Consider the following 20763-nt stretch of genomic DNA (forward strand, 5'->3'; position numbering starts at 1 on the left):
GACAATGTGAATTTAAAATTATAAAAAATTGCAGGGGATACAGGGGGGGACTGCTGTAGTACTGGAAACTAAATTACCTTTTTTTAAAAACTATATTGAATAGATTTCATGTTGAGCCTTTGAGTCCATGAAGTCGTATTTTAAACCATTTATAGTCGTAGGTCCAGTCCTATTCACTACCTCAGTCTATTAGTTAGTAACAAGGCCATTAACCTACTGCTCTTGCTGTATATGCTCATTTCACATGGCAGTAGACATGTCAAAAATGTACTGCACAGAGTATCTCTAAGAATGTAAACACTGCAGGCTGAGTTGCAATATATATTTTTAAGTGATCAATGCACAGTTCTTTATTACCAAAAAGTCTACTCCACCTAATAGTCACTAACAAATAGAACTACAGTGAACAGTTTTGCACCCCCCTCCCGGGGGCCTCCCAAAGCCTTTTTAGCTTTTTGTGAAGGAACAGGTCAGCTGCATTAGTACTAAGTACTATGCATGCTTAGGAGAGGAGAGAACCCTCCCTTTTTATATGGCATTTCTCACTTCTTGTAAGCTATTAAATTGAAAGAAAAAACCCTGTTTATAGAATTCACAGTTTCTGTTATAGCTTAAGAGCTATGCATTATTTCCAGCAAAGTAATACCCCTCTCGGTCATCTTATAAAATTTCACCTATAAATCAACACTGTGAAATAACCACCTTGCCTTTCAAAAAGCAGTCAGCTATTTCACTAGGCTGAGAGCGTGACAGAGATTCAGTGGATGGTAATCACTTACATTTCAGGGTAAACTGAAGCATTTCTCTCCTCTCCTCCCACATACAAATGTGACAAATGGAGAAAATGGGATGGGCCCAGGGATTTCAAAATTACAGAAGTCTTTCACCTCAGAAATCAGAAATGATCAAAAATCATTACCCAGAGCTATTACCTAGCCTCTGGTTAAGCAAGTTGCTGGTTTCTGCCAATACTAAAATAGCCCACAACCACCAGGATTTCTCCAGCTTGTTCTGTGAATAAGCTACCTACAACTATGGGAAATCTATACTGTGCATAGGCCCCTGCCACAAATAAAAGAAAGTGATAGAAACTTGAGACAGAATATTTATGAGAGGAAAATCATTCCCTACAATCACTAGCAATACAAATTCCAAGTCATGGGAAACTAATATACAGGTAGGCTTATATTAGTTGGCTCCTAATTAAGAAACTGAAATTTTATGAAAAATCTCAGGGGAAAGCAAGGAGACAACTAAGACTAGTAAAACAAGGGTGGCTTCATCACCTGCATACAAACTGGTCAGTTGCTAGCTTGGGACAATTTAAACAAGCAGTTTCTTTACACTTCAAACAACAGCATCTTGGAATAGATAAGTAAACAGGAGAGTGACTATTTTCAATTGAGCCCTAAACACCACAAGAATTAGTTCACGTAGTAACTGCAGTTTGGTCAAAAAAAAGATCACAATATAAAATATTCAGGAAAGGAATCACGCAGAAAGTAAGACTGATGCATAGCTTCAGAAAAAGGAGTATTTGATAACCTTTTTGTTCCCTTTGCAGAATATCTAGTACAATGAAACCTTCTACAATGATCCCTACATGCTACTGCCAACAAACAAACAAACTATACCATCATTAATAACAAAAAGACGACAGTTAGAGAGACCCTAGAGTTAAAAGTTTGGAAATCAGAATTTCTTGGACTATTTTTGCATGGAAGGTAAAAGAGTTGTTACTTCAAAAGTCAGGAAAGGCATGCATACTACTGAATTTTTAAAAAGGAAGCAGAATAACATGGAAAAGCATAGCTGGCACTGGGGCTTAAACAACTTTAAATAATAATTGTTTTATTTTCCAACTAATCAATACAGCTTTCAGTCATCTTAGAAAAAATAAATGCACCTAGAAGAATCCAGCTGTAATGCGCTGGGGTGGGGGGACACGGGACGGGACATCAGAATTCATTTTCTTAAAGAAAAATCCTGGCTAATAGAATTTCTAATCTCATCTCTAATCTAATAGAATTTTGGTGATCTTTTATCAAAACCAGCAGATGAAAAAATAAATTAATGTATTTTTAGACTTTATAAAAAATAAACCCTAATCTTGGACAAGAAGCTGCAAAGAAAACTAAGCTGTTGTTGACTGATGGACAAAGCCGTCATGATTAGAAACTGGGTGAAAGATGAAGTAAGAATGAAGCGGCAAAAAAATCAGCCATACAAGACCCCAGGATTTTTCTTTGGGTAAGCAATGAGGTGGCAATGCTTGCAGAAGACACAAAATTATTAAAATTTTAAGTGTTGTGTTTTCTGCAAGCATTTAAATAATTTTGTGTCTTCTGTAAGCATTGCCACCTCACTGCTTACCCCATTTTCAGGGTCATTAGTGATTAAAAGACAAATCCTGGGGTCTTGTAACTGCTGATTTTTTGCCACTTTATAAGGAACTTCAGAGACCAAACAAAGCTTGCTTAATGGGCAGAGTGATTAAATTCAGTGCCCAGGAAAACCACTCAGGAAGAGAAGGCCATGTCTCTGTGGATAGCTCAATGAAAACTGCAGCTCAAAGCACAGCAAGTCAAAAAGAGGACAGGAGGCGATACGCAGATTGTAACAGCAGTCTATAAACTTAGAGTATATACTCACGTACAGCAGTGCATTCCATGTGATTTCTGTGAGAAGATGTCCAAAAGCTGATGAGGAAAACAGCAAGGGTCCCAGAAAGCCTCCTGACGCTGACCTAGTACTTCCTCTTTTGTTAAGAAAGATGAATAATATGTGAAGAAAGATGAATAATAGGGGACACCATGGAAGCAACTAAATATGTTTACTTAAAAAATGAAGTTCTCCTCTAAAAATACAATAAAGGATATTTAATGAAGCTAAGGGCAATGCATTTAAGAAATGATGAAGAATAGATATATTTTTATACAATGTAAAATTACCCTTTTGAACTTCATTGCTACACCAAGGTCAAATACCCAGTAGCATTTTAAAGAGGATTAGCAACTCATATGGAAGAAGAAAACATCCATAGTTGCATAATAATTTCATCCCATCTCGTATCTGTGTGAAAGCCAATCACTAATGGAGGTTAGGAAGAAACTTTTCTAGTAAACAAGTTATTCTGCAATTATCTATTGTGGGACTTTCCCCTTCACCTTCATCTTAATCATCCATACGCATGATATTGAACAGACATACCACCGGCTAGTTTTAGAACAGGTTTCCCTCGCTTTATGCCGGTTCTGTATGAGCGAATTCAATCTTAAGCGATGACCCTTTTTATACCAAACATGTGTTATATGGAGGTAAATTCACTCTTATGCAATTGGTGTGTTGGAAGCCCACAGTCAGCTGCTTTGTGCGGTGCATTGTGGGAGTGATGCGCACCAAAATATAGTTTCCTGAGTGGATCTGTTCTCCTTGCTCATTGTCTGCGATATGCGTTTCTGTAGTTGCCATCCCCATTATGATAGTGCCCTGTGCTTGTGCGTACTGTTGGTGGCTACCAAAATTGTCTTGTAAAAAAGTGGTAGAAATGGGTCTGGGGGTCAGTACAGTCGAGGTCTTGGAACGTATCCTTATTTGTTACCCTGTACAGTGAGTTCCCTTTATGGGAATTCAAGTAATGTGCTGTTTTCCAGGAATGTACATACAACATAAAGTGACGGAAACCTGTATTTATATTCCTAATATGTGACAATAAATATACCACTGCCTGAGAGTGCAACAGATCACCATCCTACAGGGACAAAATTGATCTGTCTCTCAATCAATACTACCACCAGAAAGCTGTGTAATGGAAAGCCAAGTAGAAGCGCTGCTGTCTCATTTTTAATAGCAGATTCTGGTGGGGGAAAAAAAAGGACGCAACCCAAAGAGAGAGAAAGCCAAGAGAAGGTAAAACAATAGGTTAACACAACTTTTAACTCTATCTGCTTGCCAGGCCTATAACTGAGTTTCAATCACAAATGTAGATAAATGCCCCCCCTTTAGCAAACGCGATTCACATCAAAGAAAATCACACTACACTCATGTAGGGTTTACATGAGGGCAGCTACATTTGTGGTTGAAATACCAGTGTAGGCAAGAAATCAAATTTAAAAGGAAGTTGAAATAAATTAAATTAAGAGGTGATGCACCAGGAAATGGCTCTCACTTCAAGTTTCACTGAAGTACTTTATGGACTGGCAGAGAACATGGTGGATAACAACAGATGCTCTAATCTGGAGCTCCAAATCTTTTCTTCTTACACCACACAAATGTAGTATTTATTGTATTTCACCTTGGTAAATCAACACCAGGACTACTAACCAAGGATAAATCCAATACTCCATCTTGACATAATACCTTTTTTATTACAATATCCAAAAAACTGAGTATGCAAGATTTTGAGATCTCAAGATCCCTTCTTCAGTCTCAGGAATGTGCCATCTAAAGACTGTGTATTTAAACCATAAAGGAGCTTAAATGTAAAGAAAAGAGAAAATGCATTTTCTTGATAAACATTCTGTGTCTCCTACTACTGATCACACCATCTTCTGTAAACCCTGAAGCTTTCTTTCTGTAAAGCAAATATATATATATTAGTGTTGGTAACCCCCCACCCCACCCCAAGATCAGTTTTTATTAATCTTCTGTATTAGTGTCAACAATCAGCTACAGATACATATTACTTTGAGAATTAAATACATAATTGTTTAATTCAAACAAGCAGAAGGGCAAGAGGAAAAGCATGATGTGGATGGCACATTTGGTTGTAGATTACCAAAACATTCAGTCTTTACAATTCAATGAATCTTTCTCTAGTAATCAACTCTCAAAGAAAATTTCTCTTTGTTGCAATTACAGACCAAAATACACTAGATAGGTTTCTTTTACTACAATCTTACCATAGTAGTTTAAGAAGTACTATTACAAAATGCTTTAATTAGTGTACTCTTTACAAAGAGTTGAAGAGGCAATGTAATAGCAGAGTACAGTGTAAAGAGTGCTTCTAGGAACTAGGAAATTTTGTAATATACTACTTGGTAAGCAAAATAGCTACAGAACTCATAGCCACAACTGTTATGTCTACTGTATCTCATTTAATTAGCTGCAGCTTCAGTGCATTCAAACTGTGCCTGATGTCTCTTAATGAAGAGTTCTGTCAGCGTGAGCAATTTGAACAGATTAACACTGTTTTGAATTGAAAACACCCCTCGTTTATCTGAGCTAACTATGTAAACGTACACAGGAGAGGGGAGTTTAGAACTCAGGCATGAAGGTGAGTGCTTACAATGGCCACATAAGTGAAATTCTCAACCTGAGGGGAGGTGATCTGAGATTAACAGAACTGAAACGACAAAATAGGCAAACAGAAAAAGGACAATAACAACCAACAGAGCAAATACTTTAGAAAGAGCCCATCCTTTAAGCCTGCTTCAGGTAGTAAATTGCTCTGCTCTATAAAAGTGAATTTAGGACCTAAGGCTTGTAAGTTGTAAGAGGCCTAGATGGCCAAGTCCATCTTCAATGTCACTGAAGTGCTTTCACAAGATATAACTTTTCCCCGTGTTCACTGGTGAAGATGGGAGCCTTTTTGTAGTGTTCCACCAATTCATCCATAGTATTAAATCGACGTTGCCCAATACAATAGACATTGTCCATGAGCTGCACCTTGAAATGTTTGTTCTTCCCAGATGCCTTTAGAGATACCGAGAAGTCACTGGGCTGTTGAAAGAGGGGAGGAAAAAAAAATTATACAAAGTTGTCAAAAAGAAAACTGACTTGTGGCTTAAGGAGCAAACTCAAGACAGTAATCTACTCTACCTTCATATCTTCTACTGTATCTTCATTCCACAGTTTATTGAATAGTAGATAATTATGTTAGGTAACTAAAGCAGTAAATTGTACCTAGCATTAATGTGTACAGTTAAATCAGTTAGGTAAACGCTCCCCAGACAAAAATTGCAACTTAAACGACTAAAATGCAAATCAGAAATTACCGGCTCAAGCTAGTAGCATAAGAATGTCCAGGAGAAAAGACTGTCCCTTCTCATTTCTGATTACTCTGATGAATAATGTTCTGCTGAAAATAATAATTTTTGCCATATTGCTTGGGTGGGATGAGGACTAGGAAAGAAAATTCCCACATGATTTTTTAAAACAAAACCATGGCCACTAGAGGGCCTTTTTTGCTTTGTGTTCCAAAAAAGAGAAAACCTTTCATCCTTCAACTTTATTACCACATTTATGAGAAATAATTCTTAATTTAAAAAAACGAAACAAAACAGAACAGGATGTGGAATGAAACTCTACAATACAAAGAAATCACTACCCACATCGGGTGAAATTCAAATACTGTATTTCTTCTGTTAAATCAAGTACATGTGCTATTTTTGATACCTAGCAACTTTTGTCTGCTTTACCACATACCACTAATGTGAACTTTACTGCTGGCAAGTGTTTTGCAAATGTTCCCCTTGCGCTCATACTGGGCATAAGCAATCCTTCACTCTATTCTTGGTCTATTTTGACTAGCAGTTAATATTTCTAATTAAAGGACCAACTTCCAGTTTGTAATCTTAATCTTCATTTCACTTGACATGAATTCCTATCCCTAAATCTCAGTTTAAAGTTTGTCCAGAAGGTCAGAACACAAGAGGCCATCTTGGGTGCTACTGTAACATAAATATTTAATTACAATGCCACTAACATAAAGCAAAACTTGTCTAACTGAGGCCCCAGACAGACAAATTTTGCATGTAGGGTACCTGAAATAGAGTGCATGTGTAGCACCCTTCCTATTTATGCTACAATTAACACGTTCATTGCAACATAAATATAACTTGTAGAGTGGGCCTGAATGTCCACTAATGCATAACTACACATTTATTTTTCTATCCATATCTCCTGTACACAGTCATTTTTTAATCCCCCCTGCTCTCATGGGTAAGAAACACAAGTATCACTGTGAAACCAAGCTATTATGATCAGGGGTCTGCAGGTTTGGAAAGACATTTGTACCAGATCCCATGCCAACCACTCCTAGATCCCACAACAGGCTTAGGGCCTTGTTACATGGTAATTTGGAGTGGCTACTGGAGCTCTTAACCCCTGGACTGTACACACATTAACATCTGAAACTAGTTTTAAGCAGTTGTTATGTGGCTCAAAATTATGCCACTCCAAGGCAGGGATCTCTCTGATCCCTGCTAACCAGCTCCTGTTACACTAATGTGTAGCCAGGTTAGGCTACACTTTCGTGTAAACACCCTACCTGCTGACCCTTCCTCACTGGTCCCGAATGGGCCCACTGCCCCCCCCCCCAAACATCACATATCCTTGCTCACTGCTCCCCACTCCATCCCTTGCTTACTTGTGGCTGTTAGTGCTGTCTGCCTCAGGGGAGCAGACAGGGAAGAGTTAAACTGCCTGCCAGGCAACAGTACAGCCAGGTTAACCCTCCCTTGCCTGCTCCCCTAGGATACAGTGTGGACAGCCACAAATCAGCAAGACCCCAGGGGCAAGGGGAGGCAGGAGGTAGGGGGCAACCGGACGGGCAGGGGGAAGAGCCCAGAATGGGAGGGCGGGGAGGAGAGGTTATCATCATTTGGTCCTCCAAGACCCTGCTGCCTGTAGTACGGCTGCTCCAAACGTGAGCTAGCACTAACACCCATCATCAACATTTGTGTGGCTCACAGCGCAAGGCGTAAAAGGCCCTCAAATTTTTTATTCCTTTATTATCAATACATTGTTTATCATCACCCTCTACACCCAGGTGAACCAATGGAAGACACAGGCCTGTGACAACACCGCAATTATATGGCACGAATAGCATGATTCGGTAGCATGAAATTTATCAAGGATTACATCTGTGACTACATCTGTGGAAGGGTTTTTTCACTAGGCTATCCAGACAGCCCTGCTACAGCCTTGACACTTCCTGCTGACCAAGCAGATGGGTCCATGTGATAAAGCAGCTAAAGGGATACTTGTATTTGGCTTCAGTGTCTTTTGTCCCTGGATCCAAAAGCTTCCAACTACTTCATGGTAGTCTAACCAGCCTCACCATTGCTCTATACACAAAATCCTCCATTTTAAATACGTCAAAATTCTTAATTCATCCATATTCAAAACAACCCCCCACCAAAATTGTAAAATCCTCTGTGAAAAGAAATGAGAGCCCTGCCTCCATGGCGGTCTGCCTGATTGTTCACCCAGCTGCCAGACTTCAAAATCCATGTGGTCCCCAGGAGCAAGACAGTTCACATTACAGCCTGGCCTAGAGCTGTGGAACAGGGGAAAGCCCCAAGTTCCCCAACATTAAGGGCTGTCCAGAAAGTCCAGAAGATTTCGTAAGATGCCTAGACAGGAATGAATCCTGCCTGGGTCTATCAGAACTTCACTGAAGTTGAACCATTTCTGCAAACTCAGATGAAGACAAATCAACAAATTCCAGTGAAACGGATGTTCTCTACACAGCCTGGAAAAATTCACACTCTGCTACCTTTCCCTACCACTCCCAAACTAGACTCCAGCTATGGCTTTGTGATCCATGCTACCTGCTTCCAACAGTGAAAAGACCTTGCACTGTAATCCAATTAACTCCCCCAGTGAGAAAAACTAGAAAACAAGGTGCAGTTGCAAGCAGGTCCTAGCCAGTAAGAAAACTAGATATAAATAGGTCAGAAACCTGGTTACAGCAAACTGCCAGATTTTGTGGCTGCAGAACAGCAGATTCCACAGACCCTGCCTGAGTCTAACAGGGCAGAGTTCATACATCATGGAGTTACTATTGCAGGCACCCTGCATTAAGGACATGTTTATTCTCCAGTCAATTGCTGTTACTGCACTAGCGAAGTAGACTTGCCTACGTTAGTTTAAAGCTCACAGGTGTGCGTATTGGCAATGCACATGGCAGTGAAAAGCTCAACAAAGCTGCAGAAACTACTAAAGAACCATGATAAATAAGCCTGAAATAAGCTCTCTGCAACCAGCATTAAACTGCTACCACTATGCAACCTACCCAGTTTACAGCCGATTTAACTAGTCTGCACCACTTTGGCATCACTGCCTACCCTGAGGCAGCCATCGCTGTATTGGTTTAAAATCTGTTCTTAATTTCAAGGTGTTCTTTGCAGCCCTCAGGACAGAAACATTACATTCATTAAAAAGGAAGAAATTGAAGCAGAGACTCTGGAGCACAGTCAGTACTGCAGCAAATTGTGCAGCTGTGGAATCACAGAACTGCCACAGGGCAGTGTCAGAAGAGAGCATGCAACAGCCTCAAGCAGCAGCATGGGCAATTTAGGGTGGAGATTAGCAGGAACTTCGTGACTATGAGGATGGTCAAGCATTGGAACAGGCTACCTAGAGAAATTGTGAAATCTCTGTCCCTGGAAACCTTCAAAAGCAGGTTAGGCAGGCACTTGGCTGAGATGATCCTGCCTTTAGCAGGTGACTGAACTACTAGATGACCTTGTGAAGTCCCTTCCAGCCCTATTTTCCTACAAACTCTGCTTTGAATACAAGAATTACACTACTGGCCAGGTGAAACATTTTAGTAGGACTGGTGAGAGAGGCTGTGTGCGCATTTGAGAGACAAGATCACACATTTAATATTAAGTCCTGCTTTAATTCTGTGACAAATTCCTATGCTAAAATATATATTTTTTTTAAATATTAAATTTGTTTTTAAAATTTCCATAAATGGAAAGGCAGAATCTGAAATGAAAGCGTTTTTAGAAGTAGGAAAAGGTTTTAGAAAAGCACATTAAATACAGCCAAACTAATGTCTGTGTGCCACATGAAATTTTATTTGTCCTCTGATGAGAAGCAGTGTTGCTGTCATGTCCCCAGAGCATAATTTCCTACTATGTACATCAGAATTCTTTGTACAGGTTAGTAAGTATTCATTATAATTTTATCAGAGATAAGACAGACAAAGAAAAGAGAACAGGGAGTCAGGTAGAGGTAGAGCGAATAAAACCTGTATCCTCTGCGATCCAGTCCTGTCTCACACTTATTTCCTATGAGATAGGCAATGTTTAAATTCCAGTATGTTAATGTGCTATTGCCACATCTTATGCTATCCCTATTACTTAAAATTTATTTTATGTCAGTGTGTCAACACTTTTTCCAGTCCTAAAGTTTGTTGGTTACATTCGTGTATAAATAAAAGAATTTAGCATTGCTTGTTTCTGTGTGTAACATGCTACAAAATTTCTTTCTTTTTGATAAATTCACTTAATCTAAAAAATGTGAACAGAACTATCTAGTTCCTTTCTGACAACCATCAGCTAGTACAGAGACAGAAGAGAATGATCCATCATGGCAAAACCAAACTAAAACCCTTTACTGGCCTCAGATTAGTAAATTACACAGGATACAAGAGGAAATAGTAAAAGTAATTGGACTTGTATTTATTTTTATTTTGCTTTTCCCATGCAAATATACAAATAAAATGTTTAAAGACTACAAAAAAATCTCCAGATAAACTATAGCTCTTTCAACTTAAGTGTTACCATTCCACAGTATGTTGGTTGAATGTGGCTTGAATTGGTTCCCTGCTGTCCTCCTTGGATTTGTTTCAAGCATGTTTATTGGTTTTATTGCTTTTTCTTTACTGTTTTTTAAGCTATTATTTTTCATCTGCTGGAAGAAGATTTTCGCCCTTTCACCCCACTTGTATTAACTGCTATATCTAGAAGCTTGCACGCAACAGTTCTGTGCATGAAAGCCTCCAAAGTTACAACCAGCACCCCAAGGGATATTAAAAGTAAATTTTAGTCCCTACAACTGATAAGGTTAATTCTGCTGCAGAACCATAAATACACAGAAGTGTCATAGCAGGGACCTACTGTTTATTTCCCATCGTGATTGGGGGGATTAAATCCAAAGCTCTCTCTAAAATACTAAAAAGAAAAACTGATGATTAGCTACACACATCTGCAGCTCTCCAGTCCAGATGCACTATTTCTTAAAACTAGACTGGATTCCTGTAGTTTTAACTGCTACTTATCTCTGGGAGTGCGGTAGTGGAAAGCTGGTGCCCACAGTAAGTAGTGAAACTGGAGGCAGAATGCTGCTTTACCATTCCCACTGCTCCCCCATGCAGATTAATCTTTTCAAAGGAAAACATACACAGGTCTTAACTGGCATTGCTGGAGGAAACAAGGTAACAGGGAAGATTTGGAAAAGTAAGAATAAAAACAGGGAAATCCTCTCTCCCCATTTTCCCTGTTCAAAATGAAGTGGGACACACCTGGTTTAGGTGAGAAAAATAATTGTTCTTCTGAAATCCCCTTATACTAGAGAATCCAATTCCTAATGTCTCCTTTCTCGTCTACCACCTTTTTTCAAATTGTGCAAGCCTCACCAATTCCCCCATACCCCCCATTCATGAGATGATTATATTGTCTCCTGCACTCAGCCCTGCTAATCCAGCTAAGCAGCTCAACCAACACTTTTAGTTCAACATATCCCCACTTAACCTTCTCAGAAAAATAAAACATAGACAACAAAAATTCTCCTGCATCGAAAACCAACCCACAGCATAAAAACACCTCCTCAGATCTGAGTATTTCCAGCCTGATAACCCCAGGACAAAAACAACTCCATTTCCTTTTTGACATGCAACAAGCCCTTGCACTTTAAAAACCTTTCCCTACTTCTCTCATAGCCACCCATCAAGCAGGGTCTGAAGCATATAACTATCCCACACCCCGGTCAGAAACCCCTGTTAATATAGCTTAATCTGAAGAAGCAGACACAAGAAAAGATTCTGAGAAAAGTGAACTTTTGCCATGAACTGCATGTTCCATCACTGAGGGTGGAGCCAATGTGAATTAGCTCTATGGACCCCCAAGTTGCACACGTAGGGTTCCCCCCCCCCCTTTTGTTTTGAAAGAAAACAGGCTCTTTAATAAACAGCCTTAATTATTTTTATAATTACATAATTAATTTTTATAAGTAAAAATATAATTAAAATCCATTGTAATACATCACTTCTGGTGGGATGCCCAACTTGACAGGCATCAATCATTTGCAATTTTTAATTGCCTCCATCAGACCTGTAAAGTTCTGAAGCTGAAGTAGTCCAAGACAAAACCCATATTCTGTAGAATTAGCTCCTCAGGAGCCTGAAGTCCTTTTACTGTACCTCCTACCTCTGCTCTCTGTGTTGCATAGGAATGAATGCAGTAATCAAATGTGCTGCAGTTTCCAGGGGCTGAAGCAGTTCTAGTCACACCAGGAGTTCTCTGGTGGCAAAGCAACGTGTTAGATCTTTCAATATTACCAGTTGCTGTACCTGGCATCTATAATAGGAACCCAGCATTACTTTTAAAGTGTTAGGACTATAACTTCCTAATGACTGGCTGGAATGACTGGTTATGCATGCTGAATGGAACAGATAGGAAGAGAAGCCAGTTGTCCTCTTCAGTCCAACATGAAACCATCTACTGCTCTGAGATATGCCTGCAAGTCAAAATGCACCTGGTTTGGCATCCATTCCAAAAGTGGCCAATTGCAAAAGGTAGAAGCTGTCTCCAAAGCCTATTTACTTGTGCAGCAGCAAAGATGTAGTGACAAAAGCTAGGGGGAAAAAAAACACGTGGATCTTCCCCTCCTTGCATTACTAGACAAGGAAAAGAATGCTAGAAAATGGTAGCTCAACTCAACTCAGAACTCCTATTGCTTCCTGTCAGATACAGATTAGGCATTAGCAGAGTCTGTGAAGCAAACTCAAGTAAAAAAGAATCATCTTTCTGAATCATGCCACTTCCTTTTGTTTGTATTGACAAAAACAGATTCATGAAATGGAAGCAGGGAAATCACCCACCCAACATACTCTGATGGTGTTACAGGTTGGACTGTTTGCAATATTATTCATCATTTGTGTAACTATAATAACTAGGAGCCCCTCATGGCCTAGGATTCCCTCGTGTTAACTTCTGTTCAGATACAGAACAAAATCCATGCACCAAAGCACTAACAATAAATACTAAATCAGAGATAGCAGGTAGGTCCAACAGTACAGTATAGTATTAGTACAGATAGGAGGAAACTATAAGACAAGAATGGTCTGCACTAGTTTCAGGCACACCACGATCCTGTGCTAGAATGAAGCAAAGTAACTTCTCTACAAAGAAACATCCACTGAAGTTCCAGCCTTCCCTTAGGTTACAGAAAGACTGCAGGTAAAATTAGCCAGGACAAACACACATTGTGAAAAATTTACCAGGAAGTTTCTGTAATAGTAGACAGTTGTGACCAGACATTGCGGTCTTCCATTGATCAAAGAAACAACAGGCAATGTTTTCTACTTCTGGTAAAATTAGATCATGATAAAACTAATTCACCCAGCTCTCACCTACGAGACAATACACATCCCACCATCTAAATCATCAGCATGCTGCGCTCCTCAAAACAACTTGGAGTAAGTGCGTGAAAACTAAGGACAGTCTCAGCTGACAATATCCAGCTGTGGAACAAACTTCCAGAGGAGATTAAACAAATCCAGTCTTCAAGAAATGCTGCAAACCCTTCTCTACTGGATAAAGCAATGAAAGAGTAAACAGGTCAATAATCAGATTAATCAACCATGCACGCCACCTCTGAAAATCTCCCAAATCCCAACTTATTTTAAATCTTTATATAGCTCAGTCATGGGGACAAGCCAAAAAGAGTTAATAGTCCAAGAAATTCTTCTTTACATGGAAGACACTTTGATATTACAGCAACAGGCAGCCACACAATAACCTGAGACACAGAGGTCAAAAGGCTGCAAGACAAACTACAGAAAAGAATAATTCACACTTACGCCATCAAATAGGACAATGTCAGTTTACAGCCTGAAGAGAGGCTTCTCCAATAGGTGGAATAATAAAACAGTATAATAGAGGCTTTTAGCAGCATGAAGAAATGAAGAGAACAAAAGATATTCCTGAAAAAAGTCACTGGCCAAGATTCCACGCTGTTCTACAGTAAATCTTTGAAAGCTTGAAACATGCTTCTTTATCCATTTCTCTCTCCTTCTGTCATCATGTATGCAAACAGGTATACTATATAGTGACTGCTTTTTGTTTTTTAAACATTAGTTAAGAATGTTTGAAAGAGAGAGAGATAAAAAGAACATAAAATAATTCTAAGGGCTGCATGAGAAAAAAAAAGAAGGAAGATAAATGTTGCTATATTATAACATAAAAAATATTCTTTTAAATTTAATAGATTTAACAGAACTAAATTTTCTAAGCAATACTAAGCCAAAACCAGATGCTCACAGGCAGAGAGGATCCAGGGGGTGCACTGGCATGGAAACACTCCCTTTCAGTCTAACATACCAGGGGAGAAGCAGGCAGGGACTTTGCTCCTGCCTACTCTAGCTGGGCTCTGCCAGGGACAGCAGCAGCAGCAGACAGGTTTATCCTCACAGTCCAGTCCTCACGGTGTGCCCCCCTGTCAGTACAGGAGCAGGCAGGCGCAAGGAAAGGGAGTCTCCCTGCAGCTGCCAGCCATGCCTGGCTCCACACGTAGCCCAGGTGAAACAGGGCTGGAACACCTTTGAAGCCCTCACCACCATCCCCAACCCCCCCCCAGGGTCCAGTTGAGGACAGTGGCAACAGCAGCCGAAAAAGGAGGTGGGGGGGCAGTGGGAGGGGAGGGGAGGGGACATGCCACTGAGCAAAGGGGAAAGGAGGGAGAAAATATTTTTACCTTGCTGAGGGACAAAGCCCCCTGTTGCTGCTGATGGGGCAAAATCTGCCTCTTCTTGTGTGCAGCTACCCACAACTCAAGTCACTGCTCCTGCACTCCCCTTTGCAAAATTCTGGAGCCTCCCATATTCCAGGTCTAACTACAAAGTGTATTTTTCACTGTATCCCCCTGTTTAGAGGGATCAAATACAGTGTATTTGCAAGGCCAAAACCAAACTTCTTGATTAAAAAGCAACTGGAGCCCTCAATTCATGAACTGTGTGCAGTGTTTTGTTTAAAACCTAAGCAAATTCCACTGGGTAGCCCTGTAAGTCTTTGTGGTGACACTGACTCGCAAGTGATCAACACAACTACATTCTGAATGAGTCTTTGGCACGCTCCATTTTTGCCAATCTTACCAGAGAGAAACAGTCAAATGAATTAAACACAGCTCTTCAGAAACTACTCTGCATACAAATCTTTTTATTATAATGATGCCATATTAAATATGAAAGTTTTTTTTAAATGAGTTAGTTAATTCCAGACAGAAGTCAAAAAGCCTTTTTAGAGCTACATAGTGAAACACAGCTGTAACATACGGTGCCTCTAGACATTATTCCAGTCATAGCACTACTTTCCTTGCATGATGAAAACATTGTACCATACGCCTGGCTGGACCAGCATAGGACAGGCTGTCAGGAGGAGGGAAAAAGGAATAACACCTTGCACTGCTGCACCTGATCAGCTGGGGAATTCCCCACCCCCCTTTCCCAATGCTTGCTGTCACTCAGGAGACCAGGGCTGCCTGTGACCATGCAGGATGTCCCTGGCTCCCTGCACACAAAAGGGTGAAGGGGGTACCCTCCCTAACAGCTTGCTGCTATCTGGGAGACCTGGGCTCTGCTCCAGCCAGGCTGGGTGTCCCCAGCTCCATGCACAGGTGGAGAGATTCCTCTTCCCCCTCCCCCTCAGTTGGTGCTGCCTGGTACACTTCAGCATGGCTTGGCATCCCTGCTCATTTGTTCTGTGCTCACATAGTTGGGGGGGGGGGTACATTTCTCTTGCTGGGTGCCTCTGGGTAGGGAGAATGAACCTAGGGTTCAGAACTATGCTGGGGCAGGACTTTCCTCCTTGTTCTTTTTCAGAGAAGTTTACACTGGAGATGGAGCAATGCACCCTGGGATGCCAGAGGACCAGCAGACTGCTATCACATTCCTTGCTACACATGCAAATTAAAGCTAGATAGTAACCAACTATAAAGTGAGTACACATTTTCAAGGTCTAACTTCATAGCTGGTTGGAACTTTTTATTGTGACTTTGCACATCTAGCTGGTCTCAGTTAATTTCACAAAAACTGCAATGTGTAGAGGCCATAGGGGTCATGATGGGGTGGCTTGTCTGCATAGTCATTAGGGTCGAAACAGTGCTTTTATAAAGCTAAATTTTCAGGCTGCTCTAAAATCCACATGCAGAGTCAGATTAGCCTGAAGAATGACAGGCATGCCAGGCTGGGACTTGCGATAAGCTTGTGGTGAAAGGCTGTAGTAAAAAAAAAAAAAAAAAAAAAAAAAAAAAAAGAAAAAAATGAGTAAAAAAAAAAAAAAAAAAAAAGAAAAAAATGAGTAAAAAAAAAAAAAAAAAAAAAGAAAAAAATGAGTAAAAAAAAAAAAAAAAAAAAAGAAAAAAATGAGTAAAAAAAAAAAAAAAAAAAAAAAAAAGTGACATCCAGTCTTTCCAGCAAAGCTATTTAAGGGGGTGGGGAAAAAGAAGTCTTAAACACTCTTTTGTATTTTTTGTGCAGAATTCACACCAAATAGAACTAAGATCCACAGTATACTCGTTAACCTGAAGTATTCTGGGAAGCCAGAATACCGTGGTTTCTCTCCTCTTTCAGTGACTGCCGTTTCTGTTCTTTTTATAGCTGGCAACAGTAATTAAGACTTTGTATTCTGACCAGAGGCATCTATCATTCCTCCAGTAAGCATAAAGATGTAAGGCTAAAAGAAACCTCAAAAATAATTTGGTCTATCCTCTTATAGTAAGAAAGGGTAAGTATGTTCAGGACCCTAACAGGTTCTTAACCCCGCTCCCCCAGAAAAGAGGTTCCACAAATTCTGTATGTAACCTGTTTAAGTGCACAACTATGCTCATGGTTAGATACTAGGAAAACTCTGTAATCTAAATCCTCTTTTCTGCAAATTAAGCTGTTTTCTTCCTATCCAACTCCCAGAGGATAGAGAACAATTGATCACTGTCCTCTTTGTAAGAATCATTTTTATAATATAAGACTATTATGCTTCTCACCACTCTTAGTTTTCCCTTCTCCAGACTAAACAAACCCAATTCCTTCAACCTTTTCTCATAGGTCAAAGTTTTCTAAACCTCTTATCATTCTTCTTCTTCTCTGGATACTTTCCCATTTGTCTCCATTTTGCAAGTAAAATAACAGAGATTGCAAAGTCATTTCTGGCAGATCTGGGAATAGAAACAGAACCTGAAGTAATAGAGAAGCAGAGTTAAGAAGCAGAGAAGCAGTAATGGGATGCATTCCACAGGGAAAGAGCCTTAGAAGCGAGAGGCCTTAAATCTAGTCAGGCAATATTAAATATGCAAAACCTATCTTGGGATATCTCAAATTATAAACTTGTCATGAATATTATTTTTCATAAACCCAGAATTACAGCGAATTTTACTGATTTACAAAATCAGTCCTTGCTCAATCTGATCTGAGACTAAAATATCAAACCATTCAGAAATACACAAATCAATATATTGTGAGTTTGGTTGCTTTTGCTCACTGGTATAAGCTAAGTTTTGTTAGCACATCTCATTCTTGGCAATAAGATGTGCAGTAATCGTTGATGCCAAAGAAATAACTATTTAAAGACAAGAAAATAGTTTTAAAAAAAAATATTTAAATGTTATTTTTTGCATTTTAAACAAGCTTCAGTAAATTTAAGAAACAGACCGACTAAATATAGGCTGATTCTGCCAACCCTGGAAATGTTCCCTTAACAAAAATCATGTGGAAGGACCCGAAAGATTTTGTAATACCAGTAGAGGTCAACCTTTCTGGCAGAAATGCTACAAGTTAGCTGCGTATTCTCCCTCAGTGCCCTCCATTTCCTCTTCCCTGCCCTACTCGCTCCTCTGCGTTCTTCTCCCTACCCCATCTGTCACCATGTTGCCCACCCCCACACAGACTGCCTGGGCAACTCATGGTACACACATTGCAGGTTATCCACCACAACTGTATCCCAACTAACCAACCTGCATGAATCTGATTTTGCCTTTTGACTCCATTTTTGGAGCTGGAATCAAACCAACCTTTATTTGGCCATCACTAATGATGGCCCATGAAAAGAGAAATACCAAAAACAAAATACAAAAATATGCTGCAAAGGAAACATTCAGAACCAAACTTATTCTACATTTCTATAGTTCAGTGAAATTTAGTTTTTACTGTTTTACTGAAATTCATTCTTTACCAACATGCACTTATAGCGGCACTACTACACGATTTATACAAATATAGGAACATTTCCTCGGCATTGCTGACAAAATGAAAAATATGCTTATATCAGAATCACTGAGTAGAAATGATCTATAAAAAACAGAGTGTTATTCAGGCTCATTTAACATATATGCTCTTAAAAAGAGACATGTTAAAGCCTGCTCTATACGTTGTTTTGTATAACAACATTAATTTGATTTTTAGCATGGTTACATTCATAATCCTTTACTGCAGACAGGTATACTTGGTATTAAAAAATTGCTGTATATTGGTATAGCTTATTCCCATAAATGTAGGGCACCTGTGTTGTATTAAGGCACCCTTATATCAGTTTAACTGGTATGGATTATACCTTAATTTAGCTATGCTAATATCAATAGCCATAAACTCATGATTAAGGCATTTTGCAGTATCATTTGAACAACAGATGCATGTTATTTCCTCAGCCAATGCTAAATTGTAAAGATAAGGATAATTAATCTTCTTTTTAATTGCACAAAACAAACTTTTTGAACTCTCCACAATAATAAACTTTTATAATGCCAGCTCTGTTGGTATGTTCAGCCAGAGTGTTTACTTTTTGGCAAATGGGAAGCAACAAAGAGCAACCTGCACAACATTATGGGAGCTTGTCTTCTATATGTGTATCAGCTCTTGGTGGGTTATACTGGCCAATGATATTGTTTCCAATATCATTCTAAACTCAGTTTAAAGGTGCTGGTTCTGGGTCCTAACTTCTGCATACTGAGGAACCACCTTTTCTGTCCCCTCCCAATTCTATAAGTCACTGAAGAACAACCTCCTGCAAATACCATCACTCTATACTGTGCTCATCTGGCAAATAAATAAACATCCCAGATTATAATCAAACTATTTTTAAAGACACATTAGGAGATTTGTAAAATGTTTTTTCTTCATGTGATATCAAACGGCAGAGTTAAGATTCATGGACTGGTTTAACCATGTACTTTCTACACCTCAGTGTACATGGACTGCTTTTCAGTGTAATATTAATTTCCTAAATTGCCAATGTTTAGTCTGGCATAATTCTGCCAACTTGTGCTGGCATAATTATATAACACCCCTCTAGTATCACCATACCTCAATTTAGGAGGTTACTCGAGCAGTTACTTGAGCTGCTGTCTGAAGCTGTGCAGCACAGTAAAAATCACAACAAACAAACACAATCTTTATAAATTCACCTTATTATAAACTAAAATGTCATTAAGCACATTTCAATAAATTTTAAAACTACAATTAAAAATGAAAAGCTTATCATTCATCATTATTCAAATCAATTAAAATAAAGAAAAGAATGGTCACACAAGTTCTTTTTTAAGGACCCAATTTTCAGGGAATTTTAAACTCAAACTTATTAATGGATATACTGTACTTTTAAGTTCCCAGGAAATTCATTTTAGAATCTTACAGTAAGTGGTATAAGTTAGACAAAGATACGCCTTGATTTGGTTTCAAACCCAAATTCAAATCTCATGTACAGAACTGCTGCCATTGATGCCAAAATAAGAACACAAACTAGTTTACAACAGCTGTTTCAATTCAAATGTGATTGCATTTCAGCAAAGGATAAAGAGACCCCTGCATATCTGCAAATATATAAGCTCTTTAGGTATGAAAGACATTGTACTACAACTAATATAACATAATCATTCACTATCGTGACAGTTATTTCAAATGACAAGTGATATGCGGTAACTATGTTTAGTTATATCAAACGGTGTCAAAATTCATGGGTTGAACATCACTTACCGAAGATTCACTATCTCTAACAAGGAAGTCTCCTTCCACTCCCCTCTCATTTAGGGCGCATTCTGCCTGGTGTCTGGTAACATTCCCATAATACCACTCTCTTCCAGCAAACCGTCCTGTAGAAGATGGCCCTGTGTAGTTTATCTGAGGTGGATGGGAAGGATTAACAGTAGGACCATCATTTAGGATTACTACATAGTTTTTAGGAACGAGGCCAATTTGCCCTCGAGAATTTTTACATTTCCACCATTCTGGGTCATTTTCCGGCTTTTCAATGACTTCCATTGTTTCCCCCTTTTCAAAATTGAGCTCCTCCTCTGTGACAGAGCTGAATGGATACAGTGTCTGAACAACATGAAGTACTTTCGTGCCCTGGCCATTACTCATGGATGCGCCTTTCCTTAAACTTAGAAAACTTGGGGAATCTGCTGTTGCTTCTTCAACTTCCTCCACCACATAGTTCGAAGGAAACCAGCCAATCTGTCCATTGTAGCTACCTCTCCACCAGCCATCACTGCACTTCTCCATAACAATGACCCGGGACCCTTTTACAAGAGACAGTTCATCCTCCCTCTCTGCCACATATGCAAATTTGACATAGGCTGGAATGTTAAGGTCATAAATCCGGTCTGCACTGCTACCATTGGATGGGTATTCAGCATCTGTACTAGGAGTGGGTGAGGCATCTCTTGCACTTGTCTTCCTTTTTGTTTTTCCACATGAACACACTTACACTACACCATAGGTGCTGCAGGCATTATCTATAACAAATGACTCCAGTAGCTGAAATT

General features: G+C 39.4%; 1 protein-coding gene across 5 annotated transcripts in view; it reads right to left on the reverse strand.

The window, feature by feature from the left end:
- Positions 1-4347: 4347 nt before the first annotated feature.
- NCK2 (NCK adaptor protein 2) overlaps positions 4348-20763 on the reverse strand; it is a 157377-nt gene continuing 140961 nt past the window's right edge. For all 5 annotated transcript variants that reach the window (XM_019524955.1, XM_019524952.1, XM_019524953.1 and 2 more), the window contains 2 exons: positions 19973-20692; positions 4348-5721 (listed from right to left, as the gene is read on the reverse strand). In XM_019524955.1, the coding sequence (XP_019380500.1) occupies positions 5527-5721; positions 19973-20692 (915 nt within the window). In that variant the 3' untranslated portion in view covers positions 4348-5526. The remainder of the gene's footprint in view (positions 5722-19972; positions 20693-20763) is intronic.

Source organism: Gavialis gangeticus, unplaced genomic scaffold (assembly GCF_001723915.1).
Source record: "Gavialis gangeticus isolate Ggan-Ray unplaced genomic scaffold, GavGan_comp1, whole genome shotgun sequence".
Lineage (NCBI taxonomy): Eukaryota > Metazoa > Chordata > Crocodylia > Gavialidae > Gavialis > Gavialis gangeticus.